At 42.5% G+C, this 24,277-nt stretch overlaps 2 protein-coding genes across 2 annotated transcripts in view; both read right to left on the reverse strand.

Moving 5' to 3' along the window:
- The window catches only part of LOC120060308 (protein NDRG3-like), a 59,944-nt gene extending 53,351 nt beyond the window's left edge, over nucleotides 1–6,593 (reverse strand). The window contains exon 1 of the mRNA XM_039009509.1: nucleotides 6,417–6,593. The gene's annotated coding sequence lies outside the window, so the exon portion shown is untranslated. The remainder of the gene's footprint in view (nucleotides 1–6,416) is intronic.
- Nucleotides 6,594–7,133: 540 nt separating this feature from the next.
- On the reverse strand, nucleotides 7,134–22,122 carry LOC120060315 (PHD finger protein 20-like). Its single transcript, XM_039009520.1, has 17 exons — nucleotides 22,014–22,122; nucleotides 18,824–18,927; nucleotides 18,419–18,590; nucleotides 18,159–18,243; nucleotides 17,988–18,064; nucleotides 16,121–16,736; nucleotides 15,803–15,853; nucleotides 15,441–15,704; nucleotides 15,142–15,342; nucleotides 14,554–14,652; nucleotides 13,204–13,359; nucleotides 12,431–12,612; nucleotides 12,077–12,176; nucleotides 11,195–11,390; nucleotides 10,642–11,104; nucleotides 10,302–10,482; nucleotides 7,134–9,620 (listed from the first exon to the last, which is right to left on the reverse strand). The coding sequence occupies exons 2-17, from the start codon at nucleotides 18,904–18,906 to the stop codon at nucleotides 9,478–9,480; spliced, it is 3,069 nt and encodes a 1,022-aa protein (XP_038865448.1). The 5' UTR covers nucleotides 18,907–18,927; nucleotides 22,014–22,122; the 3' UTR covers nucleotides 7,134–9,477.
- Between the last annotated feature and the right edge of the window lie 2,155 nt (nucleotides 22,123–24,277).

Consider the following 24,277-nt stretch of genomic DNA (forward strand, 5'->3'; position numbering starts at 1 on the left):
CTACACACACAGATATATCCTGTACACTACACACACAGATATATCCTGTACACTACAAACATGGATATATCCTGTACACTACAAACACAGATATATCCTGTACACTACAAACACAGATATATCCTGTACACTACACACATGGATCTATCCTGTACACTACAAACATGGATCTATCCTGTACACTACACACACAGATATATCCTGTACACTACACATGGATCTATCCTGTACACTACACACACAGATATATCCTGTACACTACAAACATGGATCTATCCTGTACAATACACACACAGATATATCCTGTACACTACAAACATGGATCTATCCTGTACACTACAAACACAGATATATCCTGTACACTACAAACATGGATCTATCCTGTACACTACACACACAGATATATCCTGTACACTACAAACATGGATATATCCTGTACACTACAAACATGGATCTATCCTGTACACTAGAAACATGGATCTATCCTGTACACTACAAACATGGATCTATCCTGTACACTACAAACACAGATATATCCTGTACACTACAAACACAGATATATCCTGTACACTACACACATGGATCTATCCTGTACACTACAAACATGGATCTATCCTGTACACTACAAACACAGATATATCCTGTACACTACAAACAAAGATATATCCTGTACACTACAAACACAGATATATCCTGTACACTACAAACACAGATATATCCTGTACACTACAAACATGGATCTATCCTGTACACTACACACACAGATCTATCCTGTACACTACACACACAGATATATCCTGTACACCACAAACATGGATCTATCCTGTACACTACAAACACAGATATATCCTGTACACTACACACACAGATATATCCTGTACACTACAAACACAGATATATCCTGTACACTACAAACATGGATCTATCCTGTACACTACACACACAGATATATCCTGTACACTACACATGGATCTATCCTGTACACTACACACACAGATATATCCTGTACACTACACACACAGATATATCCTGTACACTACAAACATGGATATATCCTGTACACTACAAACACAGATATATCCTGTACACTACAAACACAGATATATCCTGTACACTACACACATGGATCTATCCTGTACACTACAAACATGGATCTATCCTGTACACTACACACACAGATATATCCTGTACACTACACATGGATCTATCCTGTACACTACACACACAGATATATCCTGTACACTACAAACATGGATCTATCCTGTACACTACACACACAGATATATCCTGTACACTACACATGGATCTATCCTGTACACTACACACACAGATATATCCTGTACACTACACACACAGATATATCCTGTACACCACAAACACAGATATATCCTGTACACCACAAACATGGATCTATCCTGTACACTACAAACACAGATATATCCTGTACACTCCACACATGGATCTATCCTGTACACTACACACACAGATCTATCCTGTACACTACACACACAGATCTATCCTGTACACTACAAACACAGATATATCCTGTACACCACAAACATGGATCTATCCTGTACACTACAAACACAGATATATCCTGTACACTACAAACACAGATATATCCTGTACACTACAAACACAGATATATCCTGTACACTACAAACACAGATATATCCTGTACACTACACACACAGATATATCCTGTACACTACAAACATGGATCTATCCTGTACACTACACACACAGATATATCCTGTACACTACAAACATGGATCTATCCTGTACACTACACACACAGATATATCCTGTACACTACACACACAGATATATCCTGTACACTACAAACACAGATATATCCTGTACACTACAAACACAGATCTATCCTGTACACTACACACACAGATATATCCTGTACACTACAAACATGAATCTAACCTGTACACTACACACACAGATATATCCTGTACACTACACATGGATCTATCCTGTACACTACACACACAGATATATCCTGTACACTACAAACACAGATATATCCTGTACACTACACACGGATCAATCCTGTACACTACAAACATGGATCTATCCTGTACACTACAAACACAGATATATCCTGTACACTACAAACACATATATATCCTGTACACTACAAACATGGATCTATCCTGTACACTACACACACAGATATATCCTGTACACTACAAACACAGATATATCCTGTACACTACACACACAGATATATCCTGTACATTACAAACATGGATCTATCCTGTACACTACACACACACAGATATATCCTGTACACCACAAACATGGATCTATCCTGTACACTACAAACACAGATATATCCTGTACACTACAAACACAGATATATCCTGTACACGACACACACAGATATATCCTGTACACTACAAACACAGATATATCCTGTACACTACACACACAGATATATCCTGTACACTACAAACATGGATATATCCTGTACACTACACACATGGATCTATCCTGTACACTACAAACACAGATATATCCTGTACACTACAAACATGGATCTATCCTGTACACTACAAACACAGATATATCCTGTACACTACAAACATGGATCTATCCTGTACACTACAAACGTGGATCTATCCTGTACACTACACACATGGATCTATCCTGTACACTACAAACACAGATATATCCTGTACACTACAAACATGGATCTATCCTGTACACTACAAACATGGATCTATCCTGTACACTACAAACGTGGATCTATCCTGTACACTACACACATGGATCTATCCTGTACACTACAAACATGGATCTATCCTGTACACTACAAACGTGGATCTATCCTGTACACTACACACATGGATCTATCCTGTACACTATATACACATATCTCTTCTGTACACTACAAACACTCCACAAACAGCAGGGTCACGACTCACCAGGGAGCCGCACGATTAAACACAGGCCCAATCTCCCTGAGTGCTATTCACTCAGTCAATGAGTGTTTGATGTTTGTTTGTCATGTTCCTCTCGCTCTCCATTTAACTGCACTCATAGAAACACAACACTTGGAGGGATTCAATTCACTGGGGCGTCATATTGTCAATTTGCTTTGCTGCAATTAAAACTGGTAGGGTATTTCATTTTCTGGACCTGTTAAAACATCCAAGGATAAAATCCTTACACTCTTTACCTTATCTGAGACATTCCATCGTTTGACTCCCTCCTCTGAAGGCTGAGTGTGTAGTGGTTATCACAGGAGGCTGCTGAGGGGAGGACAGCTCATAATAATGACTGGAACGGAGCCAATGAAATGGCATCAAACACATGGAAACCATGGAAACTATGCGTTTGATGTATTTGATACCATTCCGCTCCATCTATTACCACGAGCCCGTCCTCCCCAATTAAGGTGCCACCAACCTCCTGTGGTGGTTACTTATGCATGGGAGGAGCCTGACCACAAGCATTGACCTGTCTGTGAAATGTTGTGTGGAACAGAGCACAGACCAGCAAAACCCTCACAAGAGCTGCTTTAGCTACAGAATATTAGAAACATCAGAAATCTATAACCAAAGGTAAACACAGCAGAACTGCAGTCTTTCCATTAACAGAGGACAAAGAACGAATAGTAAACATCCATTAATTACTGTCCAGTCCATAGGCCTTTGAGTTTGCAAGAAAGGCATTTCACTGTACTTGTGCATGTGACAATCGATCAGAGTTTTTAAGTTCAGTCACTGGACACTCTCACAGCAACTTAAACCTTGTTGAGAATATCCAACCGTGTAGAGATACCCGGATGTCGACTGAGTAAGTCTCTATGGTCATGTTACTAGACTACATTTCTGTCTCCAGAGACAGTGTTTCTTTTTACTGCAGCAGAGGTGTGTGTGTGTCCTAGGCAGCAGTGAAGGACAGCACAGGGCATCCAGAGGTCCATCACTCCATCTTCCTGGATCAACAAGCCGGCCACCTGTGCTCACTCTCTCCCTTTTCTCTCTCTCCCGCCCTCAGCACTTGCTGCTGCTGATGCTGATAAAGAACAGAGAAACAGCTCCCAAAGGTGTGATCCAAGAGATTGGCGTTACCGACAAATGTGAGGAAAGGATACCACAGGAGCTTCATATGACCATGATGAGACTGTACAAGGGCTTAGAGAGGTTTACTATGTCCAGCACAGACTATACACACCAATCACCTCGGTATCGTGTGTTAGGCGATAGTACATAGTACAACATAGGCCTACCTAGTCTATTAGTGTTATTACAATGTAACAAGACTGACCATATAAGTATAGCCCCAGGTTGTGAAAAGGAGATATATAGGCACTGCCACAGGACAGGAACCTGTGCATCAGCTCTTTCCTCTGATAGGTCCACTTAGCAGATAACCTGCTGTGCAAAGCAGGTACCGCTGCGGACTGCTGGGACTTGCAAAGCTTGAATTACATCCACACTGTTCGACTACAGAAACTAGAGACACATCACTGCTTTGCTTGAGGGGAAATAGGTGAATCTGTGCATGTGTCAAACAAACACAACACATTTAGATAAGGGTATAGAGATACAGTAGCACATAACTACACTGACCAGAGAGTGAGAAAACAACTACAATCAGTGAAGTTGTCTGATACTCTAGGCCAGGGGCTCTGGGGGCTTCACTACTAGAAAACTCACTATCAGAAATGTCAACAGCCTGAGAGTAAGACATGGATGTGTTCCTGGAGGTGTGAAAATGTCAAGACGTTGAAGACGCATGACTCCTATCGTTGCCATGGTTTACAGGGCTTTGTTTTGCCCTCTAGCCATGACAGACAGACAGACAGACAGACAGACAGACAGACAGACAGACAGACAGACAGACAGACAGACAGACAGGGAAGCTGAGGTGATAGATTGAACCTAACAGACTGGCTGACAGCCAGCACAGCTTAATTAAATCTCTCATCTCCCCTGTGGCCATTATTCCCTGACATTCATCTTTCTAACTCCGTTTTAGTCTCACATCTCTCCATCACCAAACTCTTCACTTATGGGAATGGGGTAGTCAGGAATCTCCTTTGTGTGTGTGTATATCTGTGGTGTTCACCTGTACAACATGGTCTCAGGTGTAGTATAAGTAGGAGAAATGTCTCCCTCCTGCAGAGGGGGTTCTTGCTATTATTTTGTAGGTTTCCTATACCATTATCTTCTGTAGAATGCATTTATTAAACTCCTCTTGTACAGTATATTCAAATCTAGATGTGCAGTACTTGAACAAGGATGGCTTCAAATTTACAGAAAGTAGTCAGGGGTACGTCTAGTCACATGAGGTTCTCCGCGTCGAGGAGCCGGGTCGAACTGTAGGAAAGAATATTTGAATTGGTCTCCTTCTAAACAACTTCTCAGCATGGACAATGGCTAATCAACAACTTGTAAACACTCCCACCAGTTAGCCATGACTTTTTACAGTGATAATTAACCATGATGGACTGCAGTTCCCTCCCAATTGAATAGAAGGCTATTATGATAACACTGTCCAAAGTATACTTTTGGCCAATCTTTCAGTCACATACTAAAGCCTCGTAAGACCATAATAAACTCACAAAAAGCATGTAGTGGTATTTGAATGGGAGCACTGTTGTGAATGACAACTGGAAACTATGTCAGTTTGTTGTGTAAACTCTGCCCTGCTTTGGTAATTATATGGCATTGTTGAGATCATTCAATAAGGGAGGACTCCCTCCCAAAAACTGAATTCAAACACCTGCACTGAGGTCACACCTGAATCCAATGACCTACACCTGAGTGACCTTCACCAGGTGACTGCTGACAATGTCATGTAGTGCCAGAAGAATGTTAAGTAATATCTCCACACCACCAGTTGCCAACTACAGCATGGACTTGCCTAGTCATGTCTGTTTCATTCAGCACTAACATACATTCATTTATTGAGCACGAAGCAAGCAACCATATAATTCCGTAATCTATGCATGCTTTGTAACGTGGATATTATAATGAAAGGTTCCAGACACGAGGGTCGAACAGGCACCAAGTTGTAGATCGAGGATGGTGACACAGTAACATAAATATTCAGCAACATACTTCCTAACCGTTCGATGTTGAATTTGAGACATTATAGATATGGGCCAATGATACCGTATTAAGTAATAAACCTGTGACTCATGAAAAATAAGTTACTCATTCAACAGGAAATTATATCCTAAAAATGGGAATCGCGGATTGATACAATTGTGATGTTTGATTTAGACTACTCATATAAATTACCTAGGCCTACATTAGAACTGCCTGAAAAATGGATATGGAATATCATATCAAGATTACACCGCGAGCTGGTGGATTGTCGACACCAATGGCCACATCTGCATTTGGCACAGCAGCCTATTAGAAAATGCTGTCTCGATCGACACTTACCGTTTGGGTTGAAGACGTATCCGTTCGATCCGCGTCAAATCCTCCGGGATAGATTTATGTTTAAACACCGGTGTTTAAACCGCACCTTCTCTTTGCCTAATTCCTTTCCTATTCCAACTAGTATTACTATTTCGATGTCACTCTTTCAAGGCGGAACTACACATTGCGTCCTAGACATTAGGAAGGACAAGAGCAACGAACGAAGCAGCCAATACGAGAGGAGGCAGTACAAATTAAATTCGAACGCCCCCAAGAGGTTAACTGAGAAGATGTCCAAATACTGTGTACAGTACACCATTTTTTTTCTTATTTTCTTTTAGATGGGGGCCCATCATTCCCATCACGGTGTTGTTGACCCATTTCTCGGAGATTATGCGCTTAGAACTCACATGGAGTTTCTATTTTCAATCCTCAACTGATTGTATAAGCATACAAACAGGATGTGCTGCTGCAACATGTTACAAACTTTTTTTGATCTAAATCTCCAACTTTTTTTATTGTATTTCCAGACCAGCTGTATAAATGTAGGGATCAGCAGGACTGTTTACTTCAAGTGCTCATGCCATGGAGACAACCAACGAATTCTTTTTTTGGGGGGCTGGGGGGGGGGTTGTGCTGAATTGTGTAGTAAAATGTGTGGCCAAGAGAGCACAATTGATTTGTTCAAAAACATGTGCTTCTTACTCCTCAGACAGATCAACAGTATTCATATCAATGGGAGGGATAGTAGTTTATTTATGTACCAGCATCTGTTGCACTTCTTTCAACATCTCTTGTTTGGTTCTTAACCTGGCTGACACTAGTAGGTGAGGTTATTTTTAAACAGTCCTCCAAAAATAACTAATCAATACAAATTCAACCCAAGAAAATAACATTCAGATGCATTTACACAAAACATTGCAAATAAACAGTACAGGTGAAAGAATACAAGAAAATAAATGTATAGGTCCGTCACAAGTCTTTCACTGAGAACAGAGCACATAATGCTGAGGTCATAGCAGACATCTCCACAAATATTTGCAGCAAGCCAAAGGTCAAAGGCTACAGTGAAGCAAAGTTGAAGGTCGAGTTCCTACCCGACTAGATGGGCAGGTGTTGCATTGCATCAACCAATGGTTTTGTGATAAGTCACCGACTGTGCAGTCAGGCACCTGATTGCTAGATCATTTGACGTGGCTAACTAAAAATGTTAAATACCTATACATGCTTTCAAAGATCTGGCATACAGCTGCAATGTAGTTGGGCAGGAATTCAACCAAAGACATCGAGACAAGAGTGAATAGGATAGAGGATATCCACAAGAAAACAATGAGAATGGAAGGAAACCAAACATTTAAACTATATATATATATATATATATATATATTTTTTTTTTTTTAAATCCAGAAACGTATATATATATATATATATATATATATATAAATTTTAATCCAGAAACGTCACTTGTCAAAATGTGTGATATTGTCCCTCCAGTGTCTATAATACAGACAATAACTGTATAAGCTGTAGCAATATAATTCACTGCGTAAAATCAGAAAGACAGTACTTATCTACCTACAGTGCCATTATATAAGAATATATAGTTTGTATTTTCACTCCCTATTTAAAATCTTATGAAGTAGGCCTGTGACGATACCGGTATCGCAAAACATTTTCCATGGCAAAAATGAAAGCAAAGCTGACTAAACTTGTTGATCCTTTAAAAACCTGCTTCATGTAAAATAGTGTGTTATAGCTTGAAATATAAATAAATGTGACTCGATGACAACAGAATGATGTTTGTTTCTAACATTATGGCTGTTTTCCTAAAGAAGTTAAATCCACAGTGTTGTTTCCTTGCCACGGCACTAAATGAGTATTGAGATACTGGTATCGTCCCCGCCCTAATATTACGGCTGTGCTCCGTAAAACAGTCCACATGTTCAACAAACATAAGCTTAACAATTATGCAATGGGAGATAATCAAATTCTAAGTACTTTACAGAAAGGAAAAAAGTTTGCTGAACATGGCTCCAAGGAAAGAGTTCAGTCAGTTACTGAAAGTTGTCATTATGAAGATTAAAAGTTTGCCTATCAGAAGTTCAGGTGAGGTCTTTGAATACACATTGCAGCGCAACAATTTGTTGAGTACTTGACAGCAAGCTTCAAACTGAACGTCAGACCAAGGCATTAATATGATGCAGGTTTGCACCAACAAACCCATACAACCATAAACTGTCCCTGTTGGTTCTCTTGTATTTACTCCATCCATTACCAACTGTATCTTTGACTATGATACAGTACACTTCCATTCTGTGGAGTTTTCCCTGTATATACTTGAGGCCTGAAAGAGGAAGACCAACTGACATCCTCAAGCATTCAACCCCATGCCGTGAGATGCTCCCACCAGTCTACAGCATAATGAAAATAAGTGCATTTGCATTAAATTATCTGGTAAATTCTCCTCAGTCCAACCCCCCAATGCCATAGATAAACCAGTGAGTGCTGCTCTCGACTGCAATGAGGGAGTTCAATTAAGTGCACCGGGCTATGGCCTGTGACGGGTAAAAACCGTGAGGGAGGACTGCCCTTCTCAAATTGATCAGTGATCTGCGCCACCCGGTCATGTTGTCAACAAGGCAGCCTCCCACTGGGCACAGATGCCAAATCAACATCTATTCCACGTTGGTTCAACGTCATTTCATTGAAATGACATGGAAACATTGAATCAACCAGTGTGTGCCCAGCGGTGCATCATTCCGAAACATACATTATTCTTTTCCATAAAATGTTTTCATTGGGAAGGCAGATAAAGCCTTCTCAAAAGCAATCACGTTTGCATGTGAAAACAGAACCCTACTCATTACTCCACGTGCTTAACCTACGTCACTTTCGTTTTGAGCAGACTTCGTGGACGGCCAAAACGGGGCACCTGGCTCACGTCCGGGAGGCAGCCCAGTTCCAAAACGAATGCAATCAATGCTGACATGGTTCACACAGGGCTGGCCCGGGCATTAATCAAATCCCCTCATTGTCTCTCTGAGTGCTGTGAACATGGATGTCACACTGCTCACTTGCGCCCTCATGTGGAGCAGCACAGAGCGATCTGCTGCACCTTGGCCAGCTCTGTAAGCAGCAGCTTCATGCGGTGTTTGAGCTGAGGCAGCCGGGCCAGGGGCTCTGGGGGCTCCAGCTCTCCTGTGTAGTCCAGCCAGCTCTCCAACACTGAAGAGGAGAGATGGAACACTGTCAATCACTGATGTTAAGTTCACAATACATAGCTGAGAAGTTATTATTATGAGTATCTCTGACTACCTCAACTAACCAGTGCCCCCCGCACATTGACTCTGTACCGGCACCCCCCTGTATATATTGTTATTTTTTACTGCTCCTCTTTAACTACTTGTTACTTTTCTCATCTGTATTTTTTTTTTAAACTGCACTGTCGGTTAGGGGCTCTTAAGTAAGCATTTCACTATAAGGTCTACACCTGTTGTATCCGGCACATGTGACTAATACAATTTGATTTGATTATTAGGGCAGCAGGTAGCCTAGCAGTTAAGAGCATTGGGCCAGTAATCGAAAGGTTGCGGATTTGAATACCCGAGCTGACAAGGTAAAAAATCTGTTGATGCCCTTAAGCAAGGCACCTAACCCAAATTTGCTCCAGGGGTGCCTTACTATGGCTGACCCTGTAAAACAACATTTCACTGCACCCATGTGGCAATAAGAAATAGGTTAATTGATTTTAGCTACAATTGTGATGGACAAGAAAGAACGCTACTGTCTTTATTTGACTTGTTTTGCACGAAATTCTCTCTTATTCATTGTACATATACGATAATTGTGGCATTAAAATGCTTTCCTTGCTAATAAACAGAAAACAGAGTGGCTATGTTGTCTCACCATCCAGCTCCCTCTCGATGAAGTCCATCCTGTGTGTGACCTCGTCCTGGACAGCATCTATGTGATCCAGCAGGTTGATCTGCCACTGGTGCTGCTGGCCACTGCCGTCCCCTCCCCCACCGCAGCCAACACCCTCCTCCCGCTTCACCTCGGCCTGGCCCCACCGACCAACATCTGAACCCTGGACATATGGGAGAGAGGATTCAGTCATGAAGTTGACTTTTTAGAGTATCTACCACTCTATAGTGTATGCGGGATGTATGGATGGATAGATGGTACAATATAGACAGACGGGTAGAGATGTTGAAGGACAATGTCTGAAGGCTGAAACAGAACTGACCTTGGTGTGAGTGTTCAGGTGTGTGGGGGCTTTGGGCCTGGCTGTCTCCAGCATGCCTCCATAGCGCTGCTCTCTCTCCAGCAGGTCCTCAGTGCTCCTCAGGCTGTCCTCCAACTCAGATCCCCTCCGTGTGGTCTCCACCACCAGCCTCTGCTCCACTGCAGGGTAGTATGCCCGCGGCTTCTGGTAGCAATGCTCACTCATTATGTACGAGTCCTGGAACGACTGATAGGGCGAGGAGGAAGACGAGGAAGAGGCTCGGCTAAGCTTCTCCATGGCGGCTGACATTAGAGCTTCTGCGCCACCACGGGCGAGACTCTTGTGGTCCTTCTCGGAACCCTCGTCTGTTAGCGCAGGAGAGGGTGCTGCGTCGGTGCCCGTACCTGAGCCACCTCTTCTCCAGGGCCTCTCTGCTCTCTTCCAGGGCTGGCACCACAACTGCAGGTCCGGGTGGGTCTGGGTTCTACAGGGGCACACAAGGGCAATCAGACTCCAAACATTTTACAAGGATAGATATTGATTCATATTAGTTTTTCCATTCAACACTACTTACTGTAGGATGCTCATTTTGAGCTGGAGGCCATTGAGCACCTCCACCACACGCTGTACATCTCCTAGTAGCTGGTGTGTTGCTGCAATCTTCTTGGCATTCTGGTGGGAGTAGTTCTCATCCAGGAAGGACAGACCATACATGTGACCGCTGCTCAGCCAATCACGGTCATACCGGTAGCGCAGGCTTTGTCTCTGACCTGGAACAGAGGTCATGTGATATCATAAGTGTGATGGGAAAATGTAAGGTGAAAAGTTCATATTAGAGTGAGTAACAATGTTTAGCATATTTAGATATTTTCCCCTTTCTGTAACACACATGATTTCTAGTGTTCTATTTGTGACACTCGTGTGTAGGATAGTGGTCACTAGACTTGATACTGAACATTACAAAATGTCCTCATATCTGTTGATAGTGATTGAAGCCAGAGCTACTGAAGATACGACAGAGGACACTGACTATTATTCTATTGATGACATCATAAAACAATGATTCTGTAGCAGCTGGCAAAGTCATTGCCTTTTGTTCGACTTCCTACAAACCTCTCGAGCTGGTGTTTGGAAAATATTTGGTGCCGCCTGATTAGAGTAAAAAAGTCCTGTATCCAGGAGGCCAGTTAGACATTGTCTCTGCTTCTGGGCTGGAGGTGTCTCCCTGTTGCAATTTGTAATAAACCGGATAGATTTTTGATTGAACTTACCAAGGACTGCTCTCCTTTTTGTTCACCTGGAAATTCTTATTACAATAAGACACAGCCACAAAAACCAGTTAAATGTACTGGCTTGTCTTGTGTTTTAACCTCGCCTTTCCCTTCCCCAAGTAACCCCATGGAGAAACCTGAGATGGAGTTTCTAATAGGCCAAGTTGTGTGTTGCTGGCTCTCACCTGGTGGGTCTCTGCAGACGTAGCAGGCGTATTTGTCCGGGACGTTCTCCTCCAGGAGGCCCATGCAGGTGCCATGCTGCCAGCACAGACACTCCTCACACTGGAGAGATGAGACAGGGCCAGGGAGCAACACTATCAAACTGAGTTTTCCTCCCTGCTGCTAATTTTTGGCCCGAGCTTGCTTTTAGAGAAGCTGAGTTGGGCTAGACCTTTAGTTTGGTGCGGTTTGACAAATGTGATTGATTTAAATGATTGAGAGACTAGTGGATTGCCACCAACTATTTATTTCAGACTCAATGATGTGTATTGGAGGCAGATCAGGGCTAGAGTCAGGTAAACCCCCAAGCAGCTCACCTGTATCATGAAGTCGTTTTCCTCTTCCGCCTCACAGACGCAACGCACAACCTCCTGACTGCCTGTCTCCAAGGCAACAGAGCCCAGACTTAGGGGTGTTGTAGCATTGTCCAGCTCCGCCCCCAGCTCGTCATCACTCCACTCACAACTGTCAGTGGACCAATCACTGATGCTATCCTCATCTAGAGGGGAAATCAAGGGATGGAAAGGGTTAACTAATAAAGACAACCCTGGTCACAGTGACCCTAGTCTCCTTTAGTAGCATTGTAACATCTAGATTTCCTCCATGAGCTGGTTTCAGTATATTTGCCAATGTGAGTCCTCAGGAGATAATGTCATCGGGATGTAACTGATGTGTTTGATCAAGAGATAATTGCAACACAAGCAGAGGGGGCTCTCCATGGTAGAAATATAGGAGGAAACTATAGCTCATTTTATCTACAGCATTGTAACATACAGTATATCCCTTATGCATAGCACTGCGAGTCGAACATATAACAAACTGATGAGAATAAAGCAAGCCATAGCAGCAAAGCAAAGGCTCCAGATTCAATCAATAAACCAATCAATAAACCATAGAACTGTGACAACAGGTCTAGTTTGTTTGAAAGTGTGGAAAATTATTAGCAAGATAGGTTTGATACGGAATGGAAAAGATACACAGGTAGACGGTAAGAACAAATTACTTATGGACTGAAAGCAGGCAAAGAATAATGGCAAAGGGAAGAGAGTGACGCACACACTCAGACATACAGACACACAATAATACCCACCATCCACGTGCATCTGCTCTGACTGGTTGTATCCGGGCCTGAAGTGGTAGGACTCAGGCTTGTGATTGTGTGAGAGGGGGAATTTGAGTGGCAAATTCAATTTGGACTGAAGAGCGAATATTGAGATGTCAATATTCTCCTCACTACCTGTGTACTCTGTTAATAAACGGGAGGGGGAAGCAGACGCAGAACAAAATGTCAACTTTGGAAATGCTGATGAGGACAAACAAGAGCTAATCTTTGGGGGGGGGGGGGGGGGGGGGTCAAACAGACAATATATGAATCCAAACTGTGTGTACAGCTGAAGATACTATTATGGGTGTGAGAATATGTCCTTACAACAAAGACAACCTAAAAAGTAAACTTGTGTCCACAAAACCCCTTTACTTGAGTGTTTCTGAGAGCTGAACTGGCCAAAACAGTCCAAATAAAGTCTAATTGTGTGTGAATGTACACAGTGAATAAACCATCCTCTTAATACTGTATGTGTGTTATAACAAGTGTCATCCACAGATCCAGAGTGAATTTAAACTAGGTCAATAGACCAATAGTGGTTCAAACTTGGTTACAAAAGTGGCATTACAGTAGCTTGCGCCTCGCAGTAGAGTTCAAACAGATTAGTCAGATGGTTAAAAAAAACAGAATAAAGGCCTGTGTTATTATATGAGCAAAAGATGTGAAAATCATCAGTCAGAGGAAAAGGGGTAGAAGCACAAGACGGCTGATGCAAACAAAATGATCAGCGGCTATTTGACTGATGAAGTGAGGTCAGTAGTGAGGACACAGCAGTTGTAGTGCTACTCCAACCACACTGCTGGTTTGCCTCTGAAGCGAAGCAGGGTTGTCCTGGTCGCTCCCTGGATGGGAGACCAGATTCTGCTGGAAGTGGTGTTGGCGGGCCAGTAGGAGGCACTCTTTCTCTAGTCTAAAAAACATATGCCAATGCCCCAGGGCAGTGATTGGGGTATTTTCCCCTGTGTAGGGTGCCATCTTTCGATGGTCACTAAAGATCCCATGCCACTTATCGAAAGAGTAGGGGTGTTAACCCTGGTGTCCTGGCTAAATTCCCAATCTGGCAGTCATACCATCCCTAGCTTCCAATTGGCTCATTCATTCCCCTGTAACTATTCTCCAGGTCGTTGCTGTAAATGAGAATGTGTTCAGTCAACTTACCTGCTAAAATAAGGATATACATTCTTTTTTAAAGAAATAAAACACCTACCAAGAGGTGTGAAGGAAATATATCAGGGGTCTTCCCATGGCCTGAATGAAGCGTTGCACATGCAGCGGAGCTAAAGCTATAGGACAGGAGCCCCATGCAGAACAGTAGGACGACTAGGGTCTCCTTACCACACTTGACCTTCTTTTTCTTCTTCTTTTTCTTCAGATTAATGCGAAGGAACGCCCTCTGTTTCTTATCCTTCAGTCGATCTCGTTCTTTCACCACTGCTGGAGTGACACGGGGGAACCAAGAGTTAGGAGTGCTCTAGACACTGAAGGCGTGTTTCGCCATTACAAACACTGGAGCATGCACCATTTCACAATAATCCTGTTGTGTCATGTTAAGAGAAAGTGGATCAGAAAACAGCAAAGAACTACACATTTGCTCATAGCCAATGGCCTATTTAAAAAGGAAAGAAATCCACTCAAACTATCTTTGAGTATTTTCTTTAATTAGTCCACTGTTGATAAGTCCCAAAATGTTTAAGATAAGATTTAAGAAGCAAACTGTCACATCATGATTTTGCATCATATAATGCCTTTCTCATCATGATGTGGCAAGTGACACTTTGCTTATTGAAAGTCAATATCCTGACAACTTAAAATAAAAAATAAAGTAAAATTGGGACTATTAACAGTGGACGAAAAAAATATATAGTCGAGTGGATTTTTCAGAAGCCTTCTCGTTCCACATCTTACACAGACATATGTCCATACCACTGCTCTCAGTAGTCTCTGTCTCCACTGGTCTCTGTCCATTCCTGTCCAGCTGGTTCTCTTTGCTCTTCTCCCTCAGTAGAGCCCTCTGCTGCTGGCGCTGGGTGTTGACATTAGGTGGAGCTGATGTGCGTCTGTTCATTGTCTTGGCCTCACTACGTGGAGATGGGGGAGTTCTAGTAGGACTGTGCACATTGGAGTCTGCCGGGCATAGAAACACAATATTAATATTATGGCTAAAACTGATTTCTTCTTTGGGTGAATCTATCATGTAGCTAAGTCCCTTTTTTGATACTTACGCATTGAGGCGGAGATGGTGCGTCTCCTCTTAGGACTTTCCAGAGAGGTAGGGGAGGGGTGCTTCTCTGAGGCCCGTGTCTGGGCGGTGGGGCTTAGGTCGTCCTCTAGCTGCTGCTCCTCTCCATGGTAGTATTTCATGTGGTAGTGAAGCAGTTTGGCCTTGCGGAATGACTTGGTGCAGCCTACAGCGCTGCATTTAAATGGGTTGTGGTCCAAGTTGATGGACAGGACTGGGGGAGGCTGGTTTTTGATCACTCTGTACACTGAAAACACAATGGAAATGTGTAAGAGGATGGACAAACAGCTAGGAGTGGAGATACTCATGTAAACTGATGTAACAGAGTGCTGGGCGAGAACTCACATGGCTCTCTGCTAAATCGGTTGGGGTTGTGGAAACCCTGCTTCCTTATCGCTGGAAATAAAGACACAGAGACAATATAAACTGAGTCACTGACTGACAACATTCAACACAAATTAAAACAAATAAATTCTCAGAAATATATTTTCAAACCTTTTATGGTATTTTGACGACTTGTGAGAAAATAAACCTCTAAAATGGACAGAACCTCTAAATAGAGGTACAGTGCACTTAAATACAAGTGCACTGACAGCTTACATTAATTGGAAATATAAGGAAGCCTTTTGGATAGTAATTTTCTGAAGAGTTGTGTGGTCTTACGTTTCACTGGGAGGGCCAGTGGTGCAGGTTTGGAGCTATCCGGTTGGCTTTCTGCCTTCTGCTCCACTCTGTCAATGGTGGACATAGCTGAGGGTAATGGGACAGACACTGGCCCGGTCTGTGTTGAAATCTGATTGGGTGACTCAGTGGATGGCTTAGTTTCATTAGGTGAGCTCAGGACTGTGTACTCAGTTTTCATTTCCACCTCTTCTTTCTTTATCCCTTCATTTAAATGAGTAGGCCTCTCCTCACTCTGTCCTCCGTCTTCTTCCATTTTTACTTCAGTCGGGCCCACAGTGGCTGCCACGTGATCCCCGAGGTTGATCTGTCCTGCATGTTGCTCTGTATCCTCCTCCTGCTTAACTATGGATGGTGTCTCTTTGGTGACATCCCCCTCACTATCCTTTCTCTTGGTCTTCTCCTCTACCTCCCTCTCATGCCATTCATCTTCATCATTATTGTCACCATCCTCTGTGTCACTGTCCCCCTCCTGGTCAGAGGTACTGCGTCTGGTTCTTTTATTCTTTGGGCCGTATTCCTGAGGCCTCCGTTCTCTGCCATTCTGGGGCTTCTTGAAGCCGTTCCTCTCAGTGGACCGAGCCTTTCCTCCTCCTCTCTATTTCCACAAAGAGGGGGGATGAAAACATTTAGGAAAATTAGGTAAAGTATGACCCACAGAAACATGACCCTCTGCATGGCAAGCCAACACAATATCAACAGATATACAGCACCAGTCAAAAGTTGAGAAACCTACTCATTCAAGGGTTTTTATTTATTTTTCCTATTTTCTACATTGCAGAATAAAAAACTATGAAATAACACATATGGAATCATGCAGAAAAAAAAAGTGTTAAATCAAAATATATTTTTCAAAGTAGCCACATGACAGCTACACAAACTCTTGGCATTCTCTCAACCAGTTTCATGAGGTAGTCACCTAGAATGCATTTCAATTAACAGGTGTACCTTGTTCAAAGTTAATTTGTGGAATTTCTTTCCTTCTTAATGCATTTGCGCCAATCAGTTGTGTTGTGACAAGGTAGGGGTGGTATACAGAAGATAGCCTTGTGTGGTAAAAGACCAAGTTCATATTATGGCAAGAACAGCTCAAATAAGCAGAGAGAAACAACAGTCCATCATTACTTGAAGACATGAAGGTCAATCAATGTGGAAAATGTCAAGAACTTTGAAAGTTTCTTCAAGTGCAGTTGCAAAAACCATCAAGCCTATGATGAAACTAGCGCTTATGATGACCACCACAGGAAAGAAAGACCCAGTTACCTCTGATGCAGAAGATAAGTTAATTACAGTTACCAGCCTCAGAAATCAGCAATTAACTGCACTTAGTGGGACTATCATTTGTTTTTCAACAAGACAATGACCCAAAACTCATCCAGACTGTGAAAGGGCTATTTGACTAAGGAGAGTGATGGAGTGCTGCATCAGATGACCTGGCCTCCACAATCACATGACCTCAACCCAATTGAGATGGTTTGGGATGAGTTGGACAACAGAGTGAAGGACAAGCAGCCAACAAGTGCTCAGCATATGTGGGGACACCTTCAAGACTGTTGGAAAAGCATTCCAGGTGACTACTGGTTGAGAGAACACAAAGCTGTCATTAAGGCAAAAGGGTAGCTACTTTGAAGAATCTAAAATATATTTTAATTTGTTTAACACATGATTCCATGTGTTATTTCATAGTTTTGATGTCTTCACTATTATTCTACAATGTAGAAAATAGTAAAAATAAAGAAAAACCCTTGAATGAGTAGGTGTTCCAAACTTGACTGGTACTGTATGCCCTTTGAACAGGTAAAAACTACTATTGACAGTCCCTGATGAGAGAAGGAAACAAAGAGCTCACCTCTCTTACAAAAGGTTTCACGTGGATCCCCTTTACCGTCTGGACGACGCCATCATAAAACTTCACGGTGTAAGATGCTGAGGGCAAATGGAGGTCAGATGGATCAGGTTAATGCTGAACAGAATCCATAAATCTCTTCAATATGCATACGAGTACTTCCAAACCACTCACCATCTTTATTCACTGCCAAGACCTTGGCAGGGTAGAAGCGGCAATCAGACCAACTGGCGAGGACCTTGTCATTCACATGAAATCCCTGGACAGACAGATGAAATGAAGTGTCACTGTCAAACATGGATCCAGTATCAGCCTGAGCAAATGAAATCAAATAGAAGTAGGCGGGGCAAACAGAAGGCCAGGTACAGCTAAGTAGAGCAACCAGTAGGGATATAATAGGGAGAATAAGTAAGTAAATAGAGTACATCTCTTACAGGGATAGGACAGTCGTCCAGCAGTCCCTGTCGTCTCAGCTGGATCCTCTCTACAGGTCTCAGGTAGGGGCTGGTCCAGTCAAACCACTCATCATAGCGGTGGCTCCACTGACGGTAGTGGATCAGGACCTTCTCGTCATCATAGTCAATCTTCTCTATGTTGGCTGGATACCTAGGAGCAGGGCGTATACGAGAGGGGTGATTGAGATGGGAGCAAAGGAACTCAACTGGAAGACAAGAGATCATTGGTGTATAGGTAATAAGAAAGGCTAGGATAACAGAGAATAGCAGAAAGTGAGAGAAAGACTGAAAAGGAGCTGAGGAATTAACAAAGAGAGATTGCAGGTAGAGTAAGACAATTTACTGACAAAGAAAGAGTGAGAGAGGAACTGAAGTATGACTCACCAGTTTTTGAGGGCGTCTCTGGCCTCCAGCGTTGCTCCCACCTCAAAGGTTATTCCTCTTCTGTTAGGGGGTGTCTTGCTCATTGTGTCCACATCCACCTCCTGCTGACAGGCACAAAGTTCTACCTGGTTAAACACCAGAAACGCATAATTCTAGTACCTAAATTGCTACACAAGGTCATACAAAAAATAACCAGAGTTGCTAGAGACTGGCTTAGAGCGAACTGGCTTAGATAGGACTGAGACCATAATCAGTGGAGAATTTTGTCAGTTTTCTTAATTTCTTTTGATCAGAGTCTACTTGTTACATAACGAATCACATTAGTGGAACGTGAACGCAAACAACGGTTCTAAGGAACTTAGTCATTTTGAGGGGACTGCCATCAAGAGAGGAGAGAAAATTGGCTGAGGCTTGACTATATGGTCAAGTGTGGCCCCGTGTGGCTCAGTTGGTAGAGCATGGCGCTTGCAACGCCAGGGTTGTGGGTTCATTTCCCACGGGGGGACCAGGGTTCAATTCCCACGGGGGGACCAGGATGAATATGTATGAACTTTCCAATTTGTAAGTCGCTCTGGATAAGAGCGTCTGCTAAATGACTTAACTGTAAATGTATATGGCTGAGAGAGAAGGGAATTATTACATAAATACACAAACAATAATATGCCATTCATCAAACGCTTTTCTCCAAAGCGACTTACAATCATGCGTGCAAACATTTTATATATGAGTGGCCAAGAGCGGTAGTCAAACCCAGGAATTATAAGCACCATGCTCTACTGACTGAGCCACTCACGACTACACAAGGGGATTCCACCAGGCATGGGGGTTGTGGGCGCGGCTTAAATCAGTCCAGAGTTGTCAGCAGAGAGAAAACTGTGCTGTTTCCCAATTTCCTGCAAGTCTATACTTTTTGCCATGGTTATTTGTGTTCTTATGATCGAACATTATAACAAAACCAATGGGGACCCCAATCGGGGGCCTATCAGTAATCCTGCGTGGCCTATCAGTAATCCAGCAGTGCCAAAAACACTTGACTGTCTAGATTATATTTTGGTGACTTCTAGTTCTCAACGATATTATATATATAAAAAAAAGATATACAGATCTTAGTTTGTTTCATCCAAAGATAAGTGAAAATTGTAGTCTACGGAACTCAGTGAGAAAGAAAACCTTTAAGGCATTAGAGCATCCATAAAGTAGTCATTATCATAAGCACTACAAACTCTTTATTAGCAAAGTCATACTACATAAAGGGTGATGTAAAATTCCCTTACATCTGGTGCTCTTCCAAAGATGGCATAACCATTGACACCCTTCATATCGCTTGATATTCGGTTTGCATGATTTCTGAAGCATATTCCTTAAAGGGTTTTATGAACCCTTTACAATATTAAATATATATGATCCATCATTTATCATACTCCAATGTTTATCCCCCCAAAAAAACACTTAGCAAAGAAACCCCTATATGCTTCCTGCCTACTTCAGATCTCAACCTATGGCCACCTGCTTGCTTCACAAAGGATGCTACCTAAATTGAGGTGAACAGAAACCGGTCCTCCAGGGCAAACCAGCACGCAAACCTTCCTCTTTGAAGCTTTTGCAAGCAACCCTTATGAAAGACTCCATCGATTTGTACATGAATACTGTCTAATCCACGTATTGAGCATCTTTCTGCAGCCAGTAGCCTAATAAATGAGGTCAAGAGCCAGAAAGCTTTCGAAGACGTGGGCAGCACGCTATGAAATTCCGACAGTCTATTCTGTATCCCTATTTTTTTTGTTCAATCGGGGTGATCAAAGTATAAAGATTCATTATAATTTTGGTAATTTACTAAAATGTTAATTATGATTATGAAATTTGTTCAAATAAAAAATATGCATTGCTATTCAAACCGTCCATTGTCTGGTCCATTGCTTAGCGTTACATTGTTGTCTCGGGCCCTGGATACTTGGTATCCTCTCTATCCCAGTCAAACACAATCACCGGGAAACACACCATTCTAAACATATCTATGCAATACATTAGCCTACTTTGGGGAGGCCAAACTCACCGCAAAACTCACCTTCGGGGAGAGACTTTGAGCATATTCCATATCAATGCAACCTAGCTAGTAGCCGGATATCTTCACGCTACTTGGCAAACCACGTGTTCTGGTCAGGCGAACATTCCACGTATTGAGACAATAGCAATGGTCTCTGAAATTAGATTAAGCTAGTTATGCAGATAGGCCAGTTGAATAACACGAACCTACCGTAGGGCTATGTAGGTTCAATAAACACACCTATTCCGACAAAGCACTTGTGAATTAATAGGGCATTATTATTTGTTGGACTGACAGTGTCGCTCAAGACGCACGGAAGCGACCACAATCAAATGAAGCAAATGGCGCGCAATACACATATTTTGTTTAATATACTACGCCTGATAAAGGGTGAAAATAACCTTCAATTTGGACCCTCAACTAAAAGCCTACTAATAGTCCATGGCTTTAAATGTACTATGTAGCCCGAGAACAGAAGCCTAGCACAAAAAATATCGAAATATAGTCTAATCCTGCCCTGTTATGCCATGTTTTTTATCCCCAAATTTTTGGGAAAGCCGTCTGCGCGTTCTGCGCTTAAGCAATCACCTAGCATCCACTCAAAAGTGAGGCTCAAATAAAATGCGTAGGGTTTTACACAATTCACGACTGCAAAACCCGCTTTGTTGACTATAGTTTCTGAAAGCTTATTGTCAGATATTCTGTAAGGAGTGGGAGTGTTCATTATATTACACTGTAGTTCGTCAGTAATTTCACCAAAGCTAATTGGTTAAAGGGTCTGATAGGGGCGGGCTTTAGAAATCTTACAGGCCATTTAGATTGTCATTCTTAAGGGGATCGCGGGGCCTCTGTAGGCCACACTTTTCTTACGGTACTAAATACTGCATGGAAATGTAGCATTTTGAACTTCCCTGAAGCTGCGGAACCCTCCAGAAAAACAATTACAAGTCAACCTTACGCCAAACAGTATAAACTGTATAAGATATCCATAAAGAAAAATACATCTACATTACAAGTATTTTAAAGTTATTTGTTTAGAACTCAGGAAGCACAAGCAGCATTCACAATCTTTTGTGTTATTGATGCATAAAACCTTTGGCTATTATGTCGCAAATACTAAGACTAAAATGTTGCATCAAATGTTACCTTGATTTCTGAGTACTCTTTCCGATGGTGATGTGCACAATGAGCGATAAAATATTTTCGTGTGGTGCCTCAACGTCTGATTCCAGTGCACGCAGTTACATTTTCTTCCCGATGCACTCGAGTCGCACTACCGGCGAATGGCACGCAACTACGCATGTGCCATTATTAAAAGGACCTTCTGTTCTCGCATCACAGGGGTGCATGGTAGAGGCTACTTGTGCCAGAGCCATATATACATAAATAATAGGCCAACTTCTATAATTTTGAATGTTGTTATAATTCTAGACATTCAGTTAAAAAGCATTGATTCAATATTTCCCATGAAATGTTAATAGGGAGCTAACATGGCTGCCATATTGAAGTGTCATGTACATGCATCATAATGCGGAAACAGCATTCGCCCAACTCTGCATGTATACACGACATGATCAAAAGTATGTGGACACCCATTCAAAATAGTGGATTCAGTTATTTCAGCCACACTCGTTACTGACAGGTAAAATCGAGCACACAGCCATGCAATCTCCATAGACAAACAATGGCAGTAGAATGGCCTGTACTGAAGCGCTCAGTGACATTCAACGTGGCACCGTCATAGGATGCCACCGTTCCAACAAGTCAGTTTGTCAAATGTCTGCCCTGCTAGAGCTGCCCAGTCAACTGTAAATGCTGTTATTGTGAAGTGGAAACATCTGGGAGCAACAACGGCCAAGCCACGAAGTGGTAGGCCACACAAGCTCACAGAATGGGACCATTGAGTGCTGAAGCGCCTAGCGCTTAAAAATCGTCTTTCCTTGATTGGAACAGTCATTACCGAGTTCCAAACTGCCTCTGGAAGCGATGTAAGCACAATAACTGTTTATTGGGAGCTTCATGGGTTTCCATGGCCGAGCAGCCCCACACAAGCCTAAGCTCACCATGTATAATGTCAAGCGTCGGCTGTAGCGTCGGCTGAAGCTCGCCGCCATTGGACTCTGGAGCAGTGGAAACGCGTTCTCTGGAGTTATGAATCACGCTTCACCATCTGGCAGTCCGACGGACAAATCTGAATTTGGCGGATGCCAGGAGAACGCTACCTCCCCCAATGCATAGTGCCAACTGTAAAGTTTGGTGGAGGAGGAATAATGGTTGGTGGCTGTTTTTCATGGTTCGGGCTAGGCCCCTTAGTTCCAGTGAAGGGAAATCATTAATGCTACAGCATACAATGACATTGTCGACAATTCTGTGCTTCCAACTTTGTGTCAACAGTTTGGGGAAGGCCCATATTAAAGCCCATGATTTTGGAATGAGATGTTCAATTAGCAGGTGTCCACATACTTTTGACCATGTAGTGTTTATACTGTATACAGTTGCGGCCAAATATATTGTCTCCTTTGCATTTTTCTTAAGTAATTCCCTATTCCTTCTAAAATAAATTGAAATTGAAAACAAATTTGTTCTCCACACCTTATGGGATTTTCAACATTGCAGAACCAATTACATTTTTGTGAACTGTGTTAGTACTTGGTTGCACAACCTTTGGCCAAGATAACTGCCAACAAATGCTAATTTTAGTTGTACCTTTCTACTGGCAATTCAGCTCATCCTTCAGCAGCAAACTGTTATAATTCTTCAACGTTTTAGGGGTTCCCTCCAACTGCTGTTTTCAGGTCTCACCATAGGTTATGGATGTGGTTCAGATCTGGACTCTTCACTGGCCACTCCAGAGCAGTCCAGTGTTTCTTCTAGAACCATTCCTGGGTGTTTTCTTTATGTGTGTTTGGGGAAGACCCACAACTTTCAACAGATACACAATTTGTGGACACTGGGTTGAACATTGCACTCCAAAACACCTTGATCATCTGCTGATTGCATGATGCCTTGCACACATTCAAGGCCCCCAGTACCAGAGGCAGCAAAGCAGCCCCACAGTATTATCGAACCTCCCCCATTATTGATTGTAGGGAGGGTGTTATTTTCTTTGAACGATTCATTTTGTCATCGGTCAACATAGGAAGACCCCACTACTGAAGGAGACACAAAAAAAGCCTGATTGAACTTCCCAAAATCCCCACCTAAACAAGCCTAAATTCTGGGGGAAATGTTCTGTGGACCAATTAAATAAAATGTGTGATTTTGGGCAACACAGATCAGCGCTGTGTTTACTGACAACCAAATTAAGCATTCAATAAAAATAAAACCCTCGCTACAATCAAAGATGGGGGAGGTTTAATTAATGCTGTGGGGTTGCTTTGCTGCCTCTGGTACTGGGGGCCTTGGATGTG

The sequence above is a fragment of the Salvelinus namaycush genome, chromosome 2 (genome assembly GCF_016432855.1).
Source record: "Salvelinus namaycush isolate Seneca chromosome 2, SaNama_1.0, whole genome shotgun sequence".
Lineage (NCBI taxonomy): Eukaryota > Metazoa > Chordata > Actinopteri > Salmoniformes > Salmonidae > Salvelinus > Salvelinus namaycush.

Excerpts from the sequence above, each read along its gene's own strand:
- LOC120060315 (XM_039009520.1), bottom strand. The coding sequence starts at position 18,906 with ATGAGCAAGACACCCCCTAACAGAAGAGGAATAACCTTTGAGGTGGGA. Across the intron at positions 18,065-18,158 it reads CTTGGCAGTGAATAAAGATG|CATCTTACACCGTGAAGTTT; the intron begins GTGAGTGGTTTG and ends ATTTGCCCTCAG. Across the intron at positions 12,177-12,430 it reads AAAACGACTTCATGATACAG|TGTGAGGAGTGTCTGTGCTG; the intron begins GTGAGCTGCTTG and ends TCATCTCTCCAG.